The sequence below is a fragment of the Cavia porcellus genome, unplaced genomic scaffold (assembly GCF_034190915.1).
Source record: "Cavia porcellus strain 051 isolate PalLab524CR breed Dunkin Hartley unplaced genomic scaffold, mCavPor4.1 scaffold_29, whole genome shotgun sequence".
Taxonomy (NCBI): Eukaryota; Metazoa; Chordata; class Mammalia; order Rodentia; family Caviidae; genus Cavia; species Cavia porcellus.
In genome coordinates this window covers 7,564,725-7,588,974 of record NW_026947512.1, presented here as the reverse complement: position 1 = coordinate 7,588,974, position 24,250 = coordinate 7,564,725, and the positions used below count along the sequence as shown (strand labels likewise).

Below are 24,250 nucleotides of genomic sequence, written 5' to 3'. Positions count from 1 at the left end.
TAACATGATTTCTTTTTAAATTTTTTTTAATAACAGAATAGTATTCCATGGTGTAAATAAACCAGTTTCTTTATCCATTGATTCACTGAAGAGCATCACGTTTCATGCTATACTTTGATGATTGTGAATAGTACTGCAATCAATGTGGGAGTGCAAACTAGTGTCTTTTTTATATGGAACTTTGGCTCTGGTTAATTTTATTTCTTTTTTTTTTGTAACTATTGTGAATGGGATTGGTTTCTTAGTTTCTTTCAGCAAGTTCATTAGTTGTATATAGAAATCCTTTTCTATGTTGATTTTTTTTATCTTAGTTTACTAAGTTTATAAGTCCTAACGATTTTTAATGGATTCCTTTTCTCATATAGAATTATGTCATCTACAAACATACATAATTTAACCTTATTCTTTGTAATTAATTTATTTTTTATTTTAAAGAGATGAAAAGAAAATAAAATAGGGGCCAGGAATTTAGCTCAGTGGCATAAGTGCCTTGTCTGGCAGGCACTGGCTCATGAGTTCGATCCCCGGTACCCCTCCAAAAAAACAAACAAAAAAACCCAGAACAATAAAAGCAATACAGGATTTCAAAACAAGTTGATAGGAAATTAACAATGGTCACTATATTACATATTGTTAGCTTTGAAATAGTTGCTCAGGTTACAAGGTACAGGCATGCAAAATATCAAACAATATAAACAGTTTCTTTTCCTGAATTTACAAAATTAGTAGTATAATTACCTTAGCTATTTTGGGTGTATGTATATATATATATTTTTTCCATCTTTTCTCTTTTCCCCCATCCCAGTTGTCCTTTTGAGCAGTTTCTTTCCCTGTCACGATATCTGTTACTCTTTTTTAATTTAGATGTCCTTTATTTCTTTTGCCTAATTGCTCTCACTAAACCTTCCAGTACTGTATTAAGAATAGTGAAAATAGAGGCTGGGGATTTAGCTCAGCGGCATAAGCCACCTGCCTTGCAAGCAGGCAGTCGTGAGTTTGATCTCTGGTACCGATAAAAACGAAAAAGACAAAAAAAAAGAATAGTGAAAATGGGCATCCTTGTTTTATTCCAAATCTTAGAGGAAATGCTTTCAGTTTTTCCCCATCCACTATGATACTGGCTCTGAGTTTTTCATTACCTATGAGGTGCTTTCTTTTTATACATAATTTTTTGGGAATTTTTATCATGAAGGAATTTTAATTAAATACTTTTTTTTCTGCATCTGTTGTTAATGAGATTTTTAGCATCCATTCATCAGGGATATGGGTCTCTAGTTTTTTGATTCTGTTTTGTTTTTGTTTTTTGAGTTTTTTTCATCTTTGTCTGGTATTGGTATAATGCTAAAGCTGATCTCATTTAAAGAGTTGCCAGAGTAAATTTGTGTAAATTTACTTTCTTGTTTTTTATCACTACATATTTTCCATACATAATGAGCACATTCATCATTGGGAATTTGTACCTGTATATAATGTAGAACATATATCTTAATTATTCCCTTTTCCCCCTGGTTCCCCTCCCCTCCCTTCCGTCTTTTAGTTTTGTTTTTGTTTTTTTTTTAATGCTTTGAAAAACTGAGCTGTCAAGCCATCAGTTCCTATGTTTTCTTAAAATGAGCGATTTTTAATTACTACTTCAATCTATTTACTACTTATTGGTCTGTTTGGATTTTTTAATTTCTTTTTGATAAATTTTTGGTGAATTGTGTTCTTTCTTTTTCAGTATTTAGCCAAAGGTTTATCAGTTTTCTTTATCTTTACAAAAACCTAGCTCTGGGTTTTTTTTTGTTGTTGTTGTTTTTTGTTTTTTTGTAGCAAGGATGGTACTCACAACCTCACGCTTGCCAGGCAGGCGCTTATGTGACTGAGCTAAATCCCCAGCCGTAGCTCTGGTTTTGTTTGGAGATTTAATCTGGGACTTTATACTGCGCTAAATCCCAAGTCCCTTTTAATTTTTTGTTTTGAGACAGGTATTGCTAAGTCACTAAGTTTCCCAACTCAGGCTCAAGCAGTCCTTCTGCCTCAGCCTCCCTGAGTCATGGGTTTATAGGCATGTATTACCAGTTTTGTTGCTGTTTTTATTTATAGTTTAGATTGTATTTCTGGTCTTTATTATTTCTTTCTAACTTTGAGTTTGCTTAGCTCTTCCTTTCTTAAGTCTTTGAGGTACATTGTTGGGTTGTTTGAGGTCTTTCTAGTTTTTTTGAGGAATACATTTATTGCTGTCAACTTCTCTCTCAGTACTGTTTTTGCCGTATTACACAGACTCTGATACTTTATGTCATCATTGTTTTTAATTTCTAGAAATTTTTAAAATTTTTCTTTTGATTTCTTCCTGTTAGTTTCTACCTGTTAGTCATTTAGAACCATTTTTTAAGTCTCCATGTATTTGTAGAGTTTCCATTCTTGTTGATTTGTAGTTCAAATTGGTTGTAGTCTGAGAAGATACAAAATATGATTTCAGATTTTTAAATTAATTGAGGCTTAATGTGTACCCTAATACATGTTTTATCGTAGAGACTGTTCCACATGCTGGTAAGAATGTGTATTTTTTTGCTTTGGATGAATGTTCTGTAAATAAATGTCTCCTAGATCCATTTGCTATATAGTGTTTCAATTTAGATGTTTCTTTGATACATTTCTGTCTAGATGATATGTCCATTGAGGAAAGTGGGCTGGTGAATTCCCTCACTGTTAACTGCATAGTATTTGAGTCCAGTTCTCCCTTTAGATCAAATACTGGCTGTGTGTTTTGTGGTTCCTTGTGGGAAGCATATTGACATTTTGTAGTTTCAGTGTTATTATTTGAAGTTCTTGGTGTACTCCCTCTCTGTTTCTCCTGATCTCTACGAAGGTATATATTGCTGTTTTCTTCTTCTGACATGGAGTATTTCTGCTGAAAAGTGTGACAGTAGTCTTTTCTTTAAAAGTCATTTTTTCCTTTTTTTCTAGATAACCAAAAAAATTTTTTTAAGCCTAGCAATTTTGTGTTTTGATGTTGGTCACTCTGGGTCAATATTCTTAGGTGTGGTTGGCTTTAGCTGGGGCTGTCAGTTGCAAAATACCCATATTTCACCTTTCCGGCATGATGGTCATTGGGCTTCTTACATCATAGCTCCAGGCTCCCCAGAGTGAGTATTCCAGCAGTCAACGATGGAGGGCTATGTGGGCTTCTATGGTTTCCTTCTGGAGCTCCACATTACTTTTTCCAATACTTTTTAATCAAAGCAATCACAAACATGCCCAGATTTAGTGAAAGATAACAACTTTTGACAAGAGCAGTGACAGAGAATTTGTATTTTAAAATCACCATAGTTTTCATCTTAAAAATTGTCTGCATCAGTGATTGCAATTTAGATTTGAATTCATAGTTGATTTTTGCTAAGGTTATTGTTAAAACATCTTAGCGTGTGATGTAGCTTAGAGGCAGAGGACTTGACTATAGTACAAGGCCTGGGTTTGATCTCTAGCACCACTAAAAAAAATTCTATGGTGTAACTTTGAGGTTCTTCTGAGGGTAAGTAAATCTTGTTATAGTGGGAGAATTACTGTCACTAGTAGCTCTAATACATCAAGTATTGCATGACTTTGTAAAATTTATAGTTTTACATTTACACATGCACACGTAAAATATTTCTCATCTAAAAAGTAAAACATTATCTTTTACTTTTTATACTGAGAGCCCTACCTACATCCTGTTTTTAGATTTGTGTAAGTTTAACTTACAGTAAGTACTTTGATTTGGTATTAGTAATACATAAAAGAAAACACTGTTATATACTTATTACATCATAAGCAAACTTTCCACCAGAATATTTAGACTTTCAGAATATTACAGACGTTCATCTGCCTTCTGATGAATTTTAGTGTTTTTAAATGAAGAAATAGTTTCATTAAATTTGGAATCTTAAGCCTTAAATGGTAGCATGGGACTATAAAGCCACACACACACACACACACACACACACACACACACACAAAGTGACAACTTTTGTAAGGTCTGCTTTTAGATCTGCCTTAGTTACTTTTTACTTGTTGCTGGGGCAAAATAGCCAACACACAAAATGAAGAAAGGAAAAGTTTGTTTCTTACACAGTTCTTGGTGGTTTCAGTCCATACTCAGCTGCATGGTGGGGCAGCCATTCATGGCTGCTGCAAGACAGAAAGTGGCAAGAGAGAGACGCATTTTCCCACCATTACATCGTATCCTGACTTCACTCCTAGGCAGGTGTAACACCACGAATCCAAGCGATAGACAGTGAACCAATCACAAACGAATGCGTAATTGCATGAGTCTTGGGGGCCGTTGACATAAATCATGACAAGGTCTCACCTAATTCTACCCATATGTTTCAAAATATAGTAAAGATTAAAAATAAAAAAAGATATTTATACAAATGTTTAGGCTGTACTGTTTTGGTTGTATTGCATTCTTCTAGGAACCTGTTTTCCCTAACACTTCATATTAACTTTTACAAGTTAGTGATGTCTTTATGTATGTATATATATTTCACATGTTCATATCTGTATCTTTCTCATTGTCATTATATGAAAAATATGTAATATTTGAAAGCTGGTTATGTCTCAGTGATGTTAAAGGGAAAAATAAATCATTATTTTTAATGCAGTTCTAGAAGTTCACCCAGTCATTTTTGTCACTAATTTGATCTTAGCAAATTAATCTTGTCCTGCAATCTTTAATTTTTATTTTCAGGTAAGCTTTTGGGTCGTTAGAGAGATTCTTCATGCTCAAACATTGAAAATTAGAGCAGAAGTTTTGAGCCACTATATTAAAACTGCTAAGGTAAGAAAAACATGTTTTGTTTAGTTCAGTCATTCAGAAATGTTTTAAATAACTATTTCCCTGTGATACTTTATTTACTGTTTATTGATCATGGAAAAAGTATCTTTTCTGTTTTAATTGAATCCTTCTCCATTGTTTTTCTTGTTTTCTCCACCTTTTATATACTTCTTTCTTCTCCCTGAGTAACTAAACTATGTTATCTGTTTTACTAGATAAGTGGACAGAGGTCAAATTATGATGAAGTATGATATTTGTAAAATACTACACTATTTTGAAGGTGATGGAAAAAGCCATATAAGATTAAGTAGAAGAATATGTAGCCATTTTTAAATTAACTTTCAAAATAGATTACCCTGCCAGATGTGGAGAATAAAAATTCTTTTATTTTTATAAGAATAGTGTATGCTAGCTGGGTGTGGTGGCACACACCTGTAATCCCAGCACTCGGAAGGCTGAGGCAGGAGGATCATCATAAGTCTGAGACCAGCCTGGGCTACAAAGTGAGCCCAAAGCCAGCCTGAACTGCATAGCGAAACCCTGTCTCAAATAAATAAATAAATAAGAATAGCGTATGTGATATTACCAGATATGTTCACTGAACAACTATTTTGTGGTGCAGAAAATAAATATAGCAGGAAAGAACTAAAAGGACATACCGAAAAAGGACAGTGAGATAAACCTGTGACAAGTGCAAATTTATATTAAGTTCACTAAGAAGTGTGATTAATGATAGCCATGTTGGTTCTGTATGAGTCTTATAATCATAACTTACCTGTGAACAAAAAAGATAGATTAAAGTGAGGAGTACTATGTGTGCAATTATTCTTTTGTAGCTCTTCCACAGTTTCCTCACATGGAAACAGTTAGATTCTAATAAATTCTGGGGCACTAGGTGGCAGAGCTTGCCTTCTACATACATGTTGTTTTTCAGAAGGATCATAAAAATCCAGAAACATTCTTTGTAATAGTTTAGGTAAATACTGATTTTTAGGAAAATACAAATTAATGCTTTTCTCAGAGATTGTGAATTTCCATTTTTTGATACTTTAGTGGTTTTTTGCTTTTATGTTCATCAAGTTTTGCTCATTAAACCTATCATGTCTTTTTCATTGTATAATCATTTGATTCTTGTTTAGAGTCGTAAGACTTTGTTCTCTGTGACAGCTTTGCCTTTCTCGGACCATCATTTTTTTTTCATCACTCTTAAATCCCTTGGTTCTGACTCTCTGCTTTCTATATTCAGTTCATTACAAAACTAGGTCTGTCTTTTCCTTCAGCAGATTGTGCCAGTCAGTATTTTCCAGAAAGACAGACCAATAACGTTCTGTAAAAAAAAATGTATCAAGTTTTAAACATGCAATACATGAAGAGATGTAAGGAGTGGTTCAAGTGATTATAGGGACTGACAAGTATGAAATCTGTAGGGCATCCCAGCAGACTGGGAACTCACACATGAGTTGAAACAGCAGTCTTGCAGCAGAATTTCTTCTTTTTAGATCTTTTTTCATTCTTACACAAACAGAATCTAACAGAGTACCCAGTCCACCATAAATGCTTAACACGTTTAGTGATTAAATAATTCCCCAGCTAGATAATACAACCTTTCTGAGTGAAGGTTTCTATTTTGTTTTTATTTTCATGTAGGTTTCAGTGAAATGCCTCACCTCTGGCATTTTCTAGACATGGAGCTTACCTGGTAGCAAAGTTAGGAAAGTTCTAAGATGGCAGGTTTTTAGATAGAACCTTTGGGATGTTTGAAGTGGTATAAAATCTGGAAAATTAGCAATATATGTCAAGTAGAACTCTCGGCAAATTGATTAAACCTAGTTGTTGGGCATTTTCTGCACACAGACTTTAAAAGTAATGTCCCAGAATGAATAAAAAGTAAAGGATCTGAAATTTAAGGCAGAAGGGAGCAGGAAATCACGAACAGTGGAAGCAAGATTTGAACCCTAGCCTTGGAATAATTAGAGTGTTTGGCAAGAAAGCTGATCAAAATGCGGGGCAGACCCTTTCTTGAAATTTGGAACATGAGACTAAGGATTAGTAATATTTCAGTATAAGAAAGGAAACTGCTTACTAGAACCCTGGTGCATGATAATACCAGCTAAATTTCATCTTGAGTCATAACTGGTTTTTAAATATGTTACCCTGTTAGAGATAGATTTATTCCCAGCGTTTGGCAACAGTGATCAGTTTACAAGAGGGAACTTCTTTTCTGTGCCAAAAAACAGTTTGCTCTAAACATAATGGGTACTCCAAAGACAAATCTCAAGTGTGAAAATAATTAAACACTAGAGCATCATTGATTGCCTGAATTGTGCTTATCAGTCTATATTTGTCTTATATTCATTTTTAAACTTTTTACCCTCTCCTTTTTTCTTAAATTGTCAGAAATTGTATGAACTGAATAATCTTCATGCACTTATGGCAGTGGTTTCTGGCTTACAGAGTGCTCCAATTTTCAGGTTAACTAAAACGTGGGCGGTAAGTAATTTTCCTTAGTAATAAAAGATTAGCTTTCCTTTGGGTAGTAAAGAAATCATGTTTTGTTTTGTTTTAGTGGTTCTTAGTATGATTAATCATTATAATAGATAAGTTTTAAATTACTTTGTACTTTGAACTCTGCATTTTCTCTGAAGTGTTTGGTCAGGTTTGTCAGGTAATTTGTGAGTAGCTTACAGTTTGGTGTTTGATTTCTATCCTTTTAAAGCATCTTTAACAGCATAGTGTTTCATATTCACCTCATGGGGAAAGTATTCCTTCCAAAAAATGGCATTTAATCGTGTTATGATTATGATTTTAATGGGTTTGAGGAAAATATAAATTGCAAGTTTGAAAAAAATTAGTGGTTTATACTTCCATTAATTTTTTTAGTCATAAATCTTAAGGTTTTTTCCTTATTTTTTTATTTTTATTTATTTATTTTTTGCGATACTGGGGATTGAACTAATGACCTCAAGCTTTCCAGGCAGGCGCTTGTGTCGCTGAGCTAAATCCCCAGCCCAAGGTTTTTTCCTTATTAGTAGTGAACAATGTGGTGGTAAACCTGGAATCATATTGTTCTATATTCTGATGATATGACCAGAGTAAAGGTATGAGTTTTCATATCTGCAAATACAAGAACTGATCAAAACATGGTGTTTAAATAAAAATGTATTGTAGGACAGTGAGAAACACATTGTCATTAATCCCCTCAAAGGATTCTCCTTCACTTCAAATATACTTATCCCATCATTCTTGCCACTTTCTGAGGTAGTTGTGGAAGTCGTCTTTTGCAAAGTGTCTTTGTAAGACTGAAATAAAAATATCTAGTGAATGCTGTTGCTCAGGACCATTCACTGAAAGGCAGGCTGGTAAAAACATTGTAGTATTTCCCTGTACTATAGGGAATCTGGCATTGTACAACTTCTGGATCTTCAGTAAGGTGCATGTGAAAGGTAAATGTTTCAAATCAGTTCAAAGCTTTGAGGCAGCCACAACAATGTAACTAAAAACGCTCACAAACACTGCATAATAAAAATTGTATTTAAACAAAGTTGGTATTTTTCTACAAGTTTTTGTACCAAAGGCATCTAAGGTAGCACAAGAGATCAAAAAGGAAGTATTTGAGTTGTTTTATTGATAAAGAAACTACAAGTAAATGAGGGAGGTGATGAACAGTGAAAAGGTGATACGGTTACCAGATTAGAAGTCCTAGTGAACTACCATATTCAAGGTGACAGAGTAGAAGTAGAAAGTTGTGGAGAGATTGGATGACTGGAAAAATCAAGAAGTCAGAAATCTCATCATATTGAGAATGTCATCTCCGTGAACATTGTGATCATTAATGTTTTTCAAAAGGAAAATTTTGGTTCATTGACCCTTTTCTCCACCTTCTAAAGTCTTCTGGATATAGAGGGAAAATGACTTGTAGTCAGTCAATGCCAGTAACATAAACATGACAGTCTTGGTATCGTTTAATACAGGCGCCACCAGCTACATGTAGCTATTAAATTTAGATCCTTAATTACAAATTCACTTCCTCAGCCATACTAGCTAGCCAAGTAGCACATGTTGGCTGGTGACTGTTACATTAAACAGCACATGGGTCTCCATCATCACAAAATTTTGTTGAACAGCACTTACCATCTATTAAGTTTAAAGCACAGCAGATTAGATGGTGGATGATTTTAGGGAAGAAAGTGGGATAAACTGGAAGAGATTTTGAAGAGCAAAGATGATATATACTTGACTTAAATCACCAGATGTAAAAGAAAAAAATGCTTAGAGAAAATGTTAAAAACGGGGATTTTGCAGAGGTGGAGATTGAATTTCAGAAAGTACAATTGGAAAACTTGTATTGGGTCAAGTTAGAAAATATTTTGTGAGTTTGAGTTCTGCTTGGGTTAAAATTTTTAATGAACGAGGAATTTTTTTTTTTCACTGATAAAAGACATGTGCCCAAAAGACTACAACATCCTGTAATAAGGACAATATTAAGGATGGTCTCTTTAACATCAAGGAAAAGAATATCCTTCCTAGTGTTTCTATTCAACATAGAAATATCCTGTGCAGTATAAGAAAAAGAAACTTTTTCTCTGATGTAGAAAAGGGGAAGTAAACATTGTTTATGACATTCACTTACCTACAAGACAATCCAAAATAAATTTCAGAAAATGTTGAAAAACAATAATATTTCTCCTTAAAAATTGAACTGCCATGCAGTACAGAAGTTCTGCTTCTGGATATATATATATATAAAAGAATTGAAAGCAAAGACACAGATTTTCGTCTTGTGTTTTGTTAGCCATTTGGTTTTTTGTTTGTAATACTAGGGAGTCTATACAGAGTACTGAGCTAGATCCCCAGTTCTATTGTTATTAGCTTATTTTGAGACAGAGTCTTAATTCACTGAGTTTCCCAGGCTGGGCTTGAACTTGGGCTCCTTTTTCCTCACACTTGAGAATGCTGGAATTACCGGTGTGCATCATCACACCTGGCTCACAAACAGATACTTTTGCATCAGTGTCAGGAGAAACATAATTCACAATAGACATAACATAAAAATCCAAATATCTATAAGTAGATGACTGGATAAATGAAAGGTACATACATACAATGAATATTATTCAAAGGAAATTCTGTGATAATTCTGTACCATAGGTAATCTGGAAAATATTATGAAATAAGCACACTTACAACTCAGATATCATTTTACTTTCTTGAGGTACATAGAATAGTCAAAATTACAGAGACAGAGTAGAATGGTGGTTGCCAGGGACTGGAACAGGTGAGAATGGGAGTTACTGTTTAATAGATACAGAGCTGTTATTAATTGTCCCTCGAAGCTTCGTGTAAAGGATCGTTCCTACGCTGGTGGTTCTGGTGGGAGGTTCTGTACCCTTTGATAGGTGGGGGAGACATGACCTGGTAGGATGTTAGATTGTTGAGGGGCGTACCTTTGAAAGGATAATGGGGCTCTACCCTCTCTTTCTCTGTCTTACTTTGCTACTGAAAGATGAGCAGCTTTGTTCAGCAGTGCACTCCCCACCATGATGTTCTGCTGTATCACAGGCCCGAAGCTATAGGCAAAATGATCATGGACTGAAACCATAAAAGTGGAAATTCCATATCTGAAAGAGTATGTTCATTACAAAATTATTTACAGTAGTTAAGATATGGAAGCAACCTAAAAGTCTATGAGTAGGTGATTGGATTAACAGTGTAGTAAGGTACTGTTAGCCTTCAAAAAAAAGAAAATTTGGTCCTTGCAACAACAAGAATGAAGTTGGAGAATATTATCATCCTAACTGAAATAAACCATGTTACAGAGAAATATACCATGTCTCACTTGTGGGATCTAAAGTCTGACACATAAAGGGCAAGAATACAATGATAGTTTGGGGAATAGAAAAATCTGGGAGATTTTGGTCAATGGGTACAGTGTTTGAGTTATGTAAAATAAATAAGTTCTGAAAATCTAACGCACAGCATGCGTGGTGATTGTATTTAATAATTCTATGTTGTATACTTGAAATTTACTAAGAAATTAGATATTGGAGATATTTTTACTGTACTATATGGATTTATTAATCACATTGATACACATTTCACTGTATATCTCAAGACATATATCTTAAATACAATTTTACCTGTCATGTACCCTAATCCTGGGAGGTAAGATTGATTATAAAATTTATATGGAAAAGCACAGGTATAAAAGGTCTTAAAGAAAATGGAGGTTAGGGACATGAGCAATGTAATGGATATCAAATTTATTGTGTAATTTGAGCAGTGTAAGATTTGAGCAAGTTTAGATGTATCTACCAATGAAAACAGAATAATGTAGCCAGAAATAGATCCTTGCTTTAGAACACTGATGTGACAAATGGAAGTATTGTAAATCCACAAAGAAATAGATTATTTATTAATTGGAACTAGAAAATAGGTTATTAAGACAAAATAAAATCTATCCACTGTACTACTTATAAAAATCATTGTCATATGAATGTGAAGTGCAAAACTTTAAAGCTCTGGAAAGAAAAATGGGTGATTATCTCTCTGGTTTGGCATAGCATAGGTAAGGATACAGTGTTCCAGAAATGAAAGAAAAGGTGGATATGCTTTCTGTTCATCAAAAAACACTTTAAAGAAAATTGAAAAGACAGGAACTAGGGAATAGGTACAACAGCTGTAACCAATCAAGAATTTGCTAATAAGAACTCTTAAACCAAAAAGAAAAAATAAAAAAATTAAAATGAGCATTCGAAAGGTATCTTTGGAAAAGAAAGTACACATGGAAGCAATAAAAATGAGTGACATACAGCAACCTGCAGCTTCATGAATAAAATCTTCATGTCAGATATTGAGCAAACCAAAGCAGTTGTCATGTGGGATGTAGCTCAAATGATGGACTTACCAGAGACCTTGGGATCAATCCCCAGAATTATTCCCACCAAATACAAGTACAAATAATAATTTTTTCGGTGGAAGAGTATTGTCTTAGTTACTTTTTACTTGTTGTTGAGACAAAATACCTGATGCCCAAAGTTAAGGAAGGAAAGGTTTATTTCTTAGAGTTCTTGAAGGTTTCAGTCCATACTTAGCTGGCTCTAAGTCAACGTGGCATGGCAGGGCAGCCATTCACAGGCTGCTGTAAACAACAAAGCATAAACCAGAAAAAGAGAGACACCTTTTTCTCGCTGGTAGGTCATATGCTGGCTCCACCCCTAGGTGGGTGTAGCACTCACCACCAATCCGAGCACTAGACGATGAACCAATCACAAATGCTAGATTTGATTGAGTTCATAATTCATGAGGCTTGGGGTCTACTGACTTAAACCATGACAACTATAAATAATTTATGATACTCTGTAGTCAGTACGAAATAAAGTATAAGAAAATGATGAACCAAAGATTTAGGATTGCTATTGCTGATTACTTTCTATGATAAGGAAATGAAATATAGAAGAAACACATAAGTAGGTACAGTACTGGTGTGTAGTTCTTAGGTTTTAAGGTAATGCATATATATTTGTTATAAAATTTAAAAATAAAATAAACTTGTACCAGCAAAAAATAATAATGTCATGACCAAAGGATTATAATCTGTACCCAAATTCAAAGATGAATAAATATGCAAGTAAGTATCTATACATATTGCACAGGAATACAAATCAAAGCATGAGGAGTCTTGCATTTCTTACAGTGACTGACATGAGCGGGTGTACTGTTTTGTGTGTGTGTGTGTGTGTGTGTGCACTTTGTTTTTTGATTTTTTGAGATAAACCGGTCTTGAACTCAGTATATAGCCCAGCCTGACCTCAAACTCATGGCGAATTTTCCTGGCATGCATCACCACACCTGTTAGGAGCAGGCGTATTGTGATGTTACGTGGATAACATCTATCCAGAAATCTGTGGGTCTCTTTCAGTAATACAAGTGAAAGCACGAAGAACTTTCCTTCTAGTTATCATACTCTTGGCCAAAAAGACTATTTATGAGAAAATCTGTGGAATTATAAAGTCATTAGGGGGCTGGGGATTTAGCTCAGCAGCATAAGCACCTGCCTTGCAAGCAGGCGGTTGTGAGTTCGATCCCTGGTACCGATTAAAAAAAAAAAATTAAGTCATTAACTACTTTGTTTCCCCCCCACCCTTTAATGGGTAGAATACAATGAAGTAATATAAAAGATAATACAAACATTTAAAAAGCCCTCAGAAAATAAGTTAAGACTTCATAGTAAAGTAATTCAAGGTTCTGAATATCACTAGGGAAATCTACACTGAAGTGGTTTTTTATATTCTTCTGTTAATCCTACCACATATTTAATCTGATTACTGATTTATTATGAGAATTTCAAAAGTAGGTTTTTACTACATTTTAAAATTTTATATGTAGCAAGATCAATTAAGAGTTTCAAGTAATTTGTTTCTATCAGAGTTTTTGATATTGTTTATTGGTTGTTTTTGATATTGTTTATTGTTACCATTTATTGTTGTTGTTATTACAACATTCTAACTGTTTTACTTATCTGAGTACTTTGTTATTCAAAATGGTTGATTTGATTAACTGTTAGCAAGCAGACTTTTGCACCTTACCTGGGGAATGCTAATAAATTGTGTTGACATGGGTACAGGGGAAGATTATAAAACTATTTTAGACACTGGAACTTTATCAAAAACATTAAAGCAAAAGACTCATTGAAAGCATATTTTAAAGCAGGAATACTACTTATTTTTGTGATCGAGATTATGTAAAGGTATTTGGAATCTTTGACACACTTAATTGCTCAATCATGAAAAGTAGATTCCAACTATACTCTTTGTAGTTCTGGAAAGATTATGTCCAAATAGCCTACCTATCTCCAGCACCAGACTTTGAGACCTAGAAAAAACATATGTATTTATGAGTGAGTGCATGACTTGAGAATGTTAATACATTCTGCTAATCCTGTGGTTGCCTTTGAAGTCAGACTGCTCATGTGTACTCAAATTTTTCTGTCAACTTCTTAGGAAAATTAGATGAGAATTTTATAGGGGAAGTGTTTTGCATGCTGTAAAATAGCACTAATGGTTTGACAAGAAGTAAGTGAAATCTTGTTACAAATAATAAAATAGTTGCTTCGTATATTTAAAGAAAAAAACTTTTACTAGTCTCTTGTATGAAAATTTTTTTCTGAATCTTTTAGTTAATACGGAGGTGATTGGTCAACCTTGCCCTTTTTTTCCCCTTTATTATCTCTATTGATCTGAAATAGCACTCACCTCAAATTTACTCCTCAAGCCTAAGTTAGGCTGTACATGATGAAGTGCTGGCAAAGACAAAAAGTCTTGTCAGAAGTCCAAAATGTAGGGAAATAGAAATTTTATTAAGACTAACCATCATTAAAGTTGTCAAGAAAAATTATTACTCACAAAATTCAGTATTTCTTTTAGATTATGCAAAAATGATCTTATTTTTGAGGAGATAGTCAATAAAATAGACAGAGCTAAATGAGAATATAATTTTTAATAAAAATCAAATTGCTCAATCATCTAAAAGAGTAAAGATGAGAAATATGTATTATTTACTAGTTAAGAATTATGTACATTTATAAATATTTTGAGTTATTCACAGTTCTATCTGATTGTTTGATTTTTATTTTAAGCAAAATATAATTTAAGGAAGGTGTAATGTTTAAATTAAAATCCAAATTCATAGTAAATATAGTTTCAGATCTTTGCTACAATAAAATGAAACTTGTAAATAACTTAGGCTTTTCTGTTTGTTTTTTAGTTATTAAGTCGAAAAGACAAAACTACCTTTGAAAAATTAGAGTATGTAATGAGTAAAGAAGATAACTACAAAAGACTCAGAGACTATATAAGTAGCTTAAAGATGACACCTTGCATTCCCTATTTAGGTGAGTTATGTTACTGTGTTTATTATTCCTAGTCGTTGCTCTTCCTTAATTAGTACATAAGAAATTAAAGGCAATTTTTTAGTTTATATATCTTGAAAATAAATTACTACAAGATTGCTAAGCTGAAACAAAATGACAGAGTTGTCAGCCTCATTACCTGGAATGTGTTTTCACAATGAATTAGCCTTTTACCCTTAAGGCATTTTATAGAAATGAGCTAGGTGATGAAAATGATATACTTTAGCTATTTTAGTAATGCTCTTAAAGAATAGAATAAAACAATAGTTGACAGTGAAGTTGTAATATATTCACTGAAAACATTGATCAAAATTCTTTTATCGTTGGCAGATATTTTACTGTGAAGAGTAGTTTCATTGAATATTGTTATTGTTTGCCTGGGTGAAATCAGTTGTTTAATTGTGAAAATTTAGTACAGTTCTGTAAACATCTCTTTATTATTATCCTAACAATGTTTATAGAGTCCACGAATGATTTAACCAATAGTGAGTATTTTCAACAAAACGTGAATAAGGCTTTGTTAGCTTTCGAATGAAAATAAGTCTTGCACAGACTGTCCTTTTAAATTTGTCTATAAATTAAACACAAAGATTATATATACCTTGCATGCATTAAGTTGATTTGATTCTCTAGAGTATTGAAATGATAAAGATTTGTTTGTTTCTAGTATTTATGGTTCCCATTTCTACTCCTCTATCTAACTATTCATACTCAATTTCAAAGATACTTGTCAGAATAAATGAAAACTGTTGAGAGAGCCCACAAACGTTTGAAATCTTTACTAGTATTTAGAAGATAAGGTAGGGACAAAGATTGTGGATACATGTCTGCTCAGCTACTTAGTTCCTGGAGAAAAGTTGAACTCATCCAGCATTACTGGACCTCCTAGGAGCCCACTGCAAGAGATGGGGAGGTGTGTGCATACCCAGTGTTGAAAGCAGAATGCCCTTAAGCATAGTTCATATGATATGTACTACACAGTGTATTGCACTTTTTTTTTTTTGAGATAATCTCATTATGTTTCCCAGATTGGCCTCATACTTTTGATCATCTTGCTTGTTCTCTTGAGTGACTACGATTACAGATGTGAGCTCTCCCAGTCAGCCATGTATTCTGTTTTTTTACCATAACTTTGGCTGTCCCCATATGTGAATGTGTATAATTTGGGGGGGAGGGGAGAATAGAAGTGAAAGAGTTTTTGGCACAATAAAAGAGAGAATGTAAAGTAAAAATAGCCTTTATTCTAAGGACATGAAGAGAACTCCATGACCACTGGAGCCTGGTTTTCTCTGCTGGAAACGTGGGGCATGAGATATACATGTAATTTCCAGCTGTGGTGGTGCTTAGGGCAGGCATTGCTGACACACGAGCAGCCAGTTGGGAATTTTCTTCACGAGCAAACAGGAGCTGGGGAAGAAGCAGGAAGTGGTAGGCATTCCCACTTTGGCCTTCCACCTTGTTAGACCACCTCCGCCACAATTTCTACTGAGGCAAGAACCTTTCATTCCCGTCTTTGTAGTGTTAGGAAAAAGGCAAAGTCTCTTTCTTACTACTTCCTGCTGAAAGGGGGCACCGTATTGAGGTTTAGGAAGGTTGATGGGATGATGGTTGATGCCCATGTAGAAGCTGGTACCAGGTGTTTTAGCCAGGACAGCTTCATCATTGGTGAATCCCTGCATCTTAGACTAGAAAAACAAAGAGACAAGGTGCTATGAGGAGGAAGGCCACTATCATATTTAAGAACCCAGGGGAGGTAGAAGGAAAGGTGTCTTTGATTTAAGTATGCTGTTCTATCAGGACCACGGTGAGGTAGAATTCTGAAAAATAAGTGTGGGGTTAGGATGAGTGAAGTTATGAGAAGTGATTATTCCCCCGTCTGAAAGGGTAAAAGTTAAAGAGTGTAGGTAGGTAGGACTTGACTCTGGTCCAGGAGTTGAGCTGGAAAAAATAAGAGGGCTGGGGAGGGCCATGGCTATGTCACTATAAGGGAGATAAGCGCCTAGGCCCACAGGGATCTCATGTTTGACTAAACAGCTGAGGGTAGAGAGAACTAAGACAGTTGTAATGTAGAAGAACATGAAGACAATCTTATGCATGATGTGGGAGTCTTTAGGAAAGACTGTCAAGAGTCCTGCTGTATAAAATATAATTAATTAATAGAATATAAGAAATTAGGAACCAAATTAGATAACAAAACATGACTTAGCCTGAGAGTTGTGGCTGTGAGGCCTTGGTGAGAAGGAGATGGATGGACGATAGAAGATGATATGACCACTCAGGATGATTAGATTTAGGGCTGGGAGGGCACCACTTAGCTTGAGTGATGTGGAACCAGGATGGCAGTCCAGCAACTTTGACCACTATTGGGGTTGCCAAGAAGACCAGGTAGGGGCTGCTCTACCTTGGTTGTAGTCCTTGGGATGATCCTGTAACAGGACTTTAGTAAGTATATCAGCAGTCTCCCTGGTTGTGGGAAAGGCTTTTATCTATCCTGAAAAAGTACAAAGATGAGAAGATATTTGAGAGATTTGTGGCAGGGCATGTGCCAGTCCTGACCAGGGATGAGTCTGTGAAATTGATGAATAAGAAAGGAAGGAGGTATTATGTGTCCCTAAGGAAAGGTTTTACTATAGAGATGACAGGTGTGTGCTTATGCAAGTCTGCATAAGCACAAAGGAATAATAGGCATTTTTAAGATCTATGACTGTAAAGTGAGTGATTAGGGGGGGATATGAGAGAGCATGGTATAAGGGTTTGCACCACTGAGTGGATTGGGGTAATGTCATTATTGATTACCCCAAGGTCCTGCACTAGATGGTAAGATGCATCAGGCTTGAGTACCAGGAGAATGGGAGTATTATATGGTGAATGTGTAGTTTAAGAAAATCATTGTCTAAAAGGTGCTTAATTACAGGTGAAGTCTCTGTAAAAGTTTGGGAGCTATGGTATATTGGGGAAACGCATGGAAAATTTGAAGGATCCCTGAGATGAATTAAAATAGGCATGGCATGGGTAGTGCAGGTGGGATTGGAGGTATCTCAAACTGTGGGATCAACCAGAGAAGAAAGGAGTCTGGAACCTGCGTGGAATAGGCCCTGTCTGCAAAGGCTGCCTAAGTTGGCCATCAATACCCATGATAGAGACTGAGGACTTAGCTGCCTGAAAACTTAGAAAGAACAGTATACATGGCCCCATGTCCACAAGTACAGAGACTATCTTACCTGAGACCTCCAGTGGGACTTGGGGCTCTGAGAAGGACCTTAACCCTATCAGTCTTCAGCAGCAAGTCCGAGTAGATCAGTCAGCGATGAATCTGGTGATGATGAGATCTCCTATGAGGGCAATGAGTTAGAGAATGGCTTTCTTGCCCTCTGGCAGCTAGGACAGTCACTCTTCCAATGGCCCTTGAGATTGCAATAGGGGCAAGAACCCAGAAGAATGCCGGGTTGGTGCACTCTCTTGCCCAATGTCCTTTGTTGTATATGAAGCATGGTCCGGGAGGGACTCAGGCAGCTCCACCTTGTGTCAGTTTACCTGTCTCAGAGCTCCGAGTGTCACTGCTAAGAGATCAGATTGTTATTTTTCCTTTTGATTTTTATCTCTGTTGTTGAAAACATGAAAAGCCATATTAAGAAGGTCTCCCCTGTGGGGTTTGAGGGCCAAGTTTAGCCTTTTGTCTTGGGATCTGGCCCAAAGTAAAAGGTATCTGTCTCCTCTACAGTCACAAGACATCTGGTTTTTATCTTGGGTAGGTATACAGTTTTAAGTCTAAAGGAGACAAATGCAAAGAATCAATTGGTATGCAAGAGTCAAATAATACAATCAAAAGGGTATTTATGATTATAACTTTAGTAATGGCTTCCCATAAGGAGGATAAGGTCCAGGGAATTTTAGAAACTGACATGTCATTCATATGTCATATACACATTTAGGTTTTACAATTGTATAAGTATCTCTTATGCTGTTAGAATGTCTAATGCCATCTGATTTTTGGAGAATGGCCTGTTTCATTAATTTTACCTTTTTATTTAGGAGAGAGATCAGCTACGGTGTCATTTAATGCCAGTTGAATATAGTTAATTATGGCCCCAATATGCATCATATAACGTTTTTTTGGAAAAGTTCTGGTGGACCCTAGCAAAAAGAATCCAAAAGGAATTTATAATTATCTCTTAATTTTAGTTGTTGAACATCCAGAAGATTGATAACAATATAGTGCACTAGAGGCAGTAAGCTTAACATGGAAAATTAAATGGAATTGTTATTTTTTGTTAACCGTGGGTGTTTTAACATTTGAGCACTGAAGAAATTTGTGACATTGTTTGTACTGCTCACTAAGCATCTGTAAGTACAACATACACATTGTATAAATTTTTGTTTAAAAATTATTATTTGACTGGTGACTTTGTTGGTCTGACCTGAATCTCCTGGCTGGAACACAAGAAAAACGGAGACATCTGCATTTGAAAGAAAACACTCGTTATCATAAATAATCCCATTTTTATATTTGAAGGCGTGAATATACCATCAGATTCAGCAACAATGAATTGTCTTAGTCATATGAACTTTAGTTGAGGTGTCTCTCATAAGGCTATGGAGATTATTGGGGCCTCCAAATCATGAACAAGAGCTGGTTACAGTTACCAGTGGCCACTTTCTTGTTTATCAATTGAAGTCCTGTCCATTGTCTCCTTACCCCAAGGGATTTTGTTTAAACAATTTTAGCATCATTTTGACTAGCTGGCAACCTCAGTGGAAGCATGTTTTTTAAATCTATAATAGAATATAAACCTTGATTAAATGATCTGAAAATGTAAAAGAGGAAAAAATTGTTCAGCTCAAATAAAAAGAAATAGCTGTTTACCGAGCAGGCAGACGGACAGGCAACAGATATATAGACTGATAATCATCCTATAAAATCAGAATGCAATCAAATATATTTGCCCAATTTGAACTATAATAAATAGACTAGTATGAACCTTTTTGTAGATCAATTAATAGAGATCTCTTGAAATAAGAATACCAGAAAAGGAACCTAATTTATGGCTAATCTGATATAGCTCAGAAAGTTAAAAAAGGAACATAAATATTAGCTAATCTCTTGGGAACAGGGCTAACCTGTTCCTGAAGCAGGAGTAGAAACTGAGACTGAGAAGGCTGTGGCCACTGAGTGGCCAACTGTCCGGCAGGCATGTGTAGGCAATTAGCTGATGATTGGCTATAAAACAGCCACTTGTCACCATGCAACAAGGAAATGCAGGCTATTGGCCGGTCACCACGAGACCCACACAGGATGCCTGTTGTTGATCACACAAGGAGCCACAAGGGGGGGTGGCCACTGACCCTGAGGTCCATCGCAAGACGGAGGCGTCCTGTCACATAGTGGAGGGCCACAAGATGGTGGCTGTCCTCCATGGGAGCTACAGCAACATGGCTGCTGGCAACCATGTGGCCTGCCAGAAAGCTGGAACGCCCAAGACCACATATGGTGAGCCGGCGGAGAAACTGGTGATGCAGGGGAAGAGGACAAAAAACCCTCAGAGGGAACAGATATGGCTCAGTGGGGGCGTTGAGAAGTTGGAGACTGGGGAGGGACGCTAAGGGAAGGATTAGAGGCTGCTGTGGGTGAGAAATAGGGAGAGGACGGCAAAGAAACCCCTGGCTAGAAGGTTGTGGGCTTTGGTATGAGAGATGCAGGGAAGGAGCCATAAAGACAGGAGCTGCGTCATCTAAAGGGGTTTGATGGGGAAGGGGAGAGAGCCTGGTGGAGCAGAGCAAGCCAGAAGTATTGGCCATCACAGAAGACAGAGTGAGTCAAGGACATGTCCTCAAAGTGCAGAAGGCCTAAAGGCGAAGGGTTTCTGCCATTTGGCGCCATTTTGACAAAAGCATAAATAAAAGATCAGCTTTTTGGTTTTTATAACCTTCTAGAGGCCAAGAGCACCAAGGTTATGAGCCAGGCGCCCCAGAGGTGTGTTCACTTTAGCTAATAAAAAAAATACCCTGTTTTTACTGAGTGTTTGATTGTTATTATGTTGTTTTCTTCCTTTTTGTTTTATAGAAATTTTCTCAATAAAGTTATCTTTGCCTTTTTAGTTAAAACATTTAATAGATATTTCTCAAGCTTCATCTTGATTTTATGATTAAGATGTTATCTACTTCTCTTCCTTGAAGTTCTTCACAACTAGCACCAGTCTTTTCTGGTTTACCTTCTGCACTTCTGGCTGTTAGTTTACTGATTGCTCTTTCTCTCACTTTCTTTTAAATGCTGGGTCTCAATCCATGCTTACTTGTAGTGGGGTGATCTTATTCAGCTTCTTTCCATATGTTGCTTAATGACTCCCACATCTAGACTAGACTTTGGATATCTAGCTTTCTACTTAATTCTTGAAGCTTTGTAACATTTTAGATTCTAAGATATTGATGGATTAAATTACATGTTGAAAGTAGTTCCAACACATGTGAAAGTGACCTCATCATCTTTTCTTTTTTTCCAAACCTCTGAGCCTCATCTTATCTTTTAGCTTAGTCCACCAGTGATCACATCACTGTGACATTATCTTACGCTTATAAAAGTAAGCATTTAATAAATATTTGTTGGTTCAGCCAACTAAATCCATTTCTGGCTTTTGCCATTGTTCCTATAATTTTGTCTTTTAATTTCTATTTCAAAACAATAAATATATTTGTGTGACCTATTTCCATTGATGAAGCTCTATTTCTGTGTTCTCTAGCAAAAGATAAGGCATGAGCTGAGGTCTATCCAAGAATCAGAGACCAAAAGAGGAAAAAAATGGCAGAAACTTTAACACTGTAAAATGGAGAACATACACTTTAGCACCTGCATAATTTTATATATTGGTAGTCTTCGTATAGTTCATCTCTATATTGTTAATTGGAGAAACATGTAAATCGAGATGATTGTGGGCCATTTGGCATAAACATTAGTAGATTTGAGAAATGAAACATTTGTCAAATAAGTTACTCTGACTCAGTTTGTTTCAAGCATGAATATCATCCTTTGAGTGTAGTGACAGTTTTATATCAAACCTTCAGTGTAAATTTATCCAAAGCATACTTGGCTTTTCTTAAAAATGTGAAGCAGATCTCTTATAGAGGTTTTTAACTACTTGATTTATGTCATAAACATCTCACTTTTAAAATTTTCTGGTCTTCAGTACTAAATTGTGTTGAATGAAAATCTAACAATTAATATTTACTTTTTTCGTATTTTATTCTTATTTAAATTTAATTAGGTCTTGATTTTTAAAGTTCAATTTAACATTGATTGTAGAATCCTTTCCCATTCTTACGAAAACACACCTAGTTTAATTATCAAAACTGAAGTGTTTCACAAGGCCAGATATGATACACACCTGTAGTCACAGTGCTGGGGAGACGGAGGCAGGAGGCCAGCTTGAACTGCATAGTTAAGCCCGATCTCAAAAAGACACACCCACACATAAAAGATGCTGTAATTTGACAGCACAATGCTGGCCTGAAGATGTTTCAAAGATAATACTCTTCCTTAAACTGGTAGCCTCATTTAACTATTCTTTGGATATCCAGAATTTGTATTCATCCGTTGTGTTTACCAGAGGTTCTTAGAGAACTAATTTATCAACCAAAAGAATCTATGGTCCAGATTGAGAACATAACAACTAAGGATCTGTTTCTTGACATAAGAGAAGCAGTCCAGATTTAGTGTTTTTAGTTCTAAAAATAGCTATCAAAAGCAACCATTCTTTGTGAAACTTAAAAAAGAGGTAGGAATTAAATGGCAATTAAGCTCTTTATTTCCATAGTACGAAATGTATCTGAAACTCAATATGGATTAAATTATAAGCAATAGAAAATGTAGTCTTGGCTGTCTACTCATCTCTTGAAAAATTGTCTCTTCTGTTGGTTTGCATTCAAGGCAAAAATTAGTCAGCTTGGACAATGTAATGAAAAATTCTTAGAGCAAAGATACAGTTTGTCTAGAGAGGAATGGTTTGGCAAATCTTAAGGAAAAAATTGTTTTATATGAGAATTATTGTTTTAAATCTGAAAATCATTAACAGTACTCATTTGTTCTTGACATTGGAGAATAAATAATCTTAAGGGGCTTGTTGAGGAATTTGGCATGGGAAGATTTGCTTTGCTACAAAGAGAAAAGAAACGTCATACTAAAATAATTTAGTTATATGAAACATGATAAATACTCTTTTGTATGTATTTGCCAAACCTCATTTCTACTTTATTCATATAATAGGAAGATGCAGTAGTAGCTCAACCAGATTAGGATGTTTACTGAGAAAGAAGGCATTTTTTAAAACTATGAAAGTAAGTAAATTGTTTCAGTACAATATATTGCTTACTATTGAGTAGAAGCAGAGTATTACAGAGAATTTTTGTAAAATCTTCATCCTTTCTACATGACACACGTGCAGTATGTCTAGATATAACGCCTTTTTTCTCTGAAAAAGACAGCTCCACTTTCCTTTCCTTTTATCAACTTAAAATGTCAGGTTATTGGAAGAGGTTTTTAATTAAGTTTTTGTTTTAAGAAAAGACTTAGTAACTTTCTGAAGTACAGTGCTCCCCTCTGAAAAATGCACAGCTTTTATCTCTATAATGATAAATTCAGTAATGTACCTCATTCACAGCAAGAGTTTTGGCCCTTTTTTGTCTGTTATCCTTATAACATATAAACAAAAGTAAGCATTTACTTACTTTTGTATATAAAGTATACAAAGCATTTGTTAGTCAAACTAATTAGATAAATAATTCTCTTCTGGCTCTTCTCATTGTTCCTGCAACTTTGTTTGAATTTCTGTTTAAATACAATAATACAATGTGTGACTTTTTTTGAGGAAAGTTATTGATGTGTAGCTCAGGCTTGCCTTGAACTCAACAATGTAGCCCAGGCTGGCCTTGAATTCACACTTCTCCTGCCTCAGTTTCCAGAGTGCTGGGATTACAGGCGTGTACCACCATGCTCTGCGTGTGATACAGTTTTATAAGTCATCTATTTATTACCCTCATTTTCTTTTAATATCTCAGCTGGCAGTCAGCATTTGCTTAGCACTGCATTTGGTATTAAATAGGAATAAAATGGACTTTATCCTCGCCTTTAATGAAAGAATTGTGTGTCACTGTCTTTTGCATTGCAGTGCTGTCCTTATCACAGGTAATGAAAAAATTAAAGTATACCTGAATTTAGAATAATCTTTGAGTTTTTTCTGGTCCTTTTTGTTTTTCATATATTATTATGTTAAATATTGATCTCTAAAGTAGAACAAAGTTTGACATTGCTTTCAGAAATTTTCATTAAGCTATATACATGTATTTAAAATTCAGGTACTTTCAACAAAGTTTAAGGCTTCCTGTAGTTCTACAGGAATTAATGGAATATTTTCCTTTCCTTTCTGCAGTATTTGATTAAATACATTAAAGGCTGTGACAGTTGTCTCAAAAATACCTAATGGTGAAAAAGTGTCATTGACGTTTCATATTTTAAGAGTTCTATTCATTTCTTTGATTTATAGACATTATACGCTCTA

At 35.2% G+C, this 24,250-nt stretch overlaps 1 protein-coding gene across 5 annotated transcripts in view; it reads left to right on the top strand.

The window, feature by feature from the left end:
* Ralgps2 (Ral GEF with PH domain and SH3 binding motif 2) overlaps window positions 1–24,250 on the top strand; it is a 148,873-nt gene that overhangs the window by 60,590 nt on the left and 64,033 nt on the right. For all 5 annotated transcript variants that reach the window (XM_063240032.1, XM_063240030.1, XM_003474629.5 and 2 more), the window contains exons 6-8: window positions 4,712–4,801; window positions 7,196–7,288; window positions 14,561–14,687. In XM_063240032.1, coding sequence (XP_063096102.1) covers window positions 4,712–4,801; window positions 7,196–7,288; window positions 14,561–14,687 — 310 coding nt within the window. The remainder of the gene's footprint in view (window positions 1–4,711; window positions 4,802–7,195; window positions 7,289–14,560; window positions 14,688–24,250) is intronic.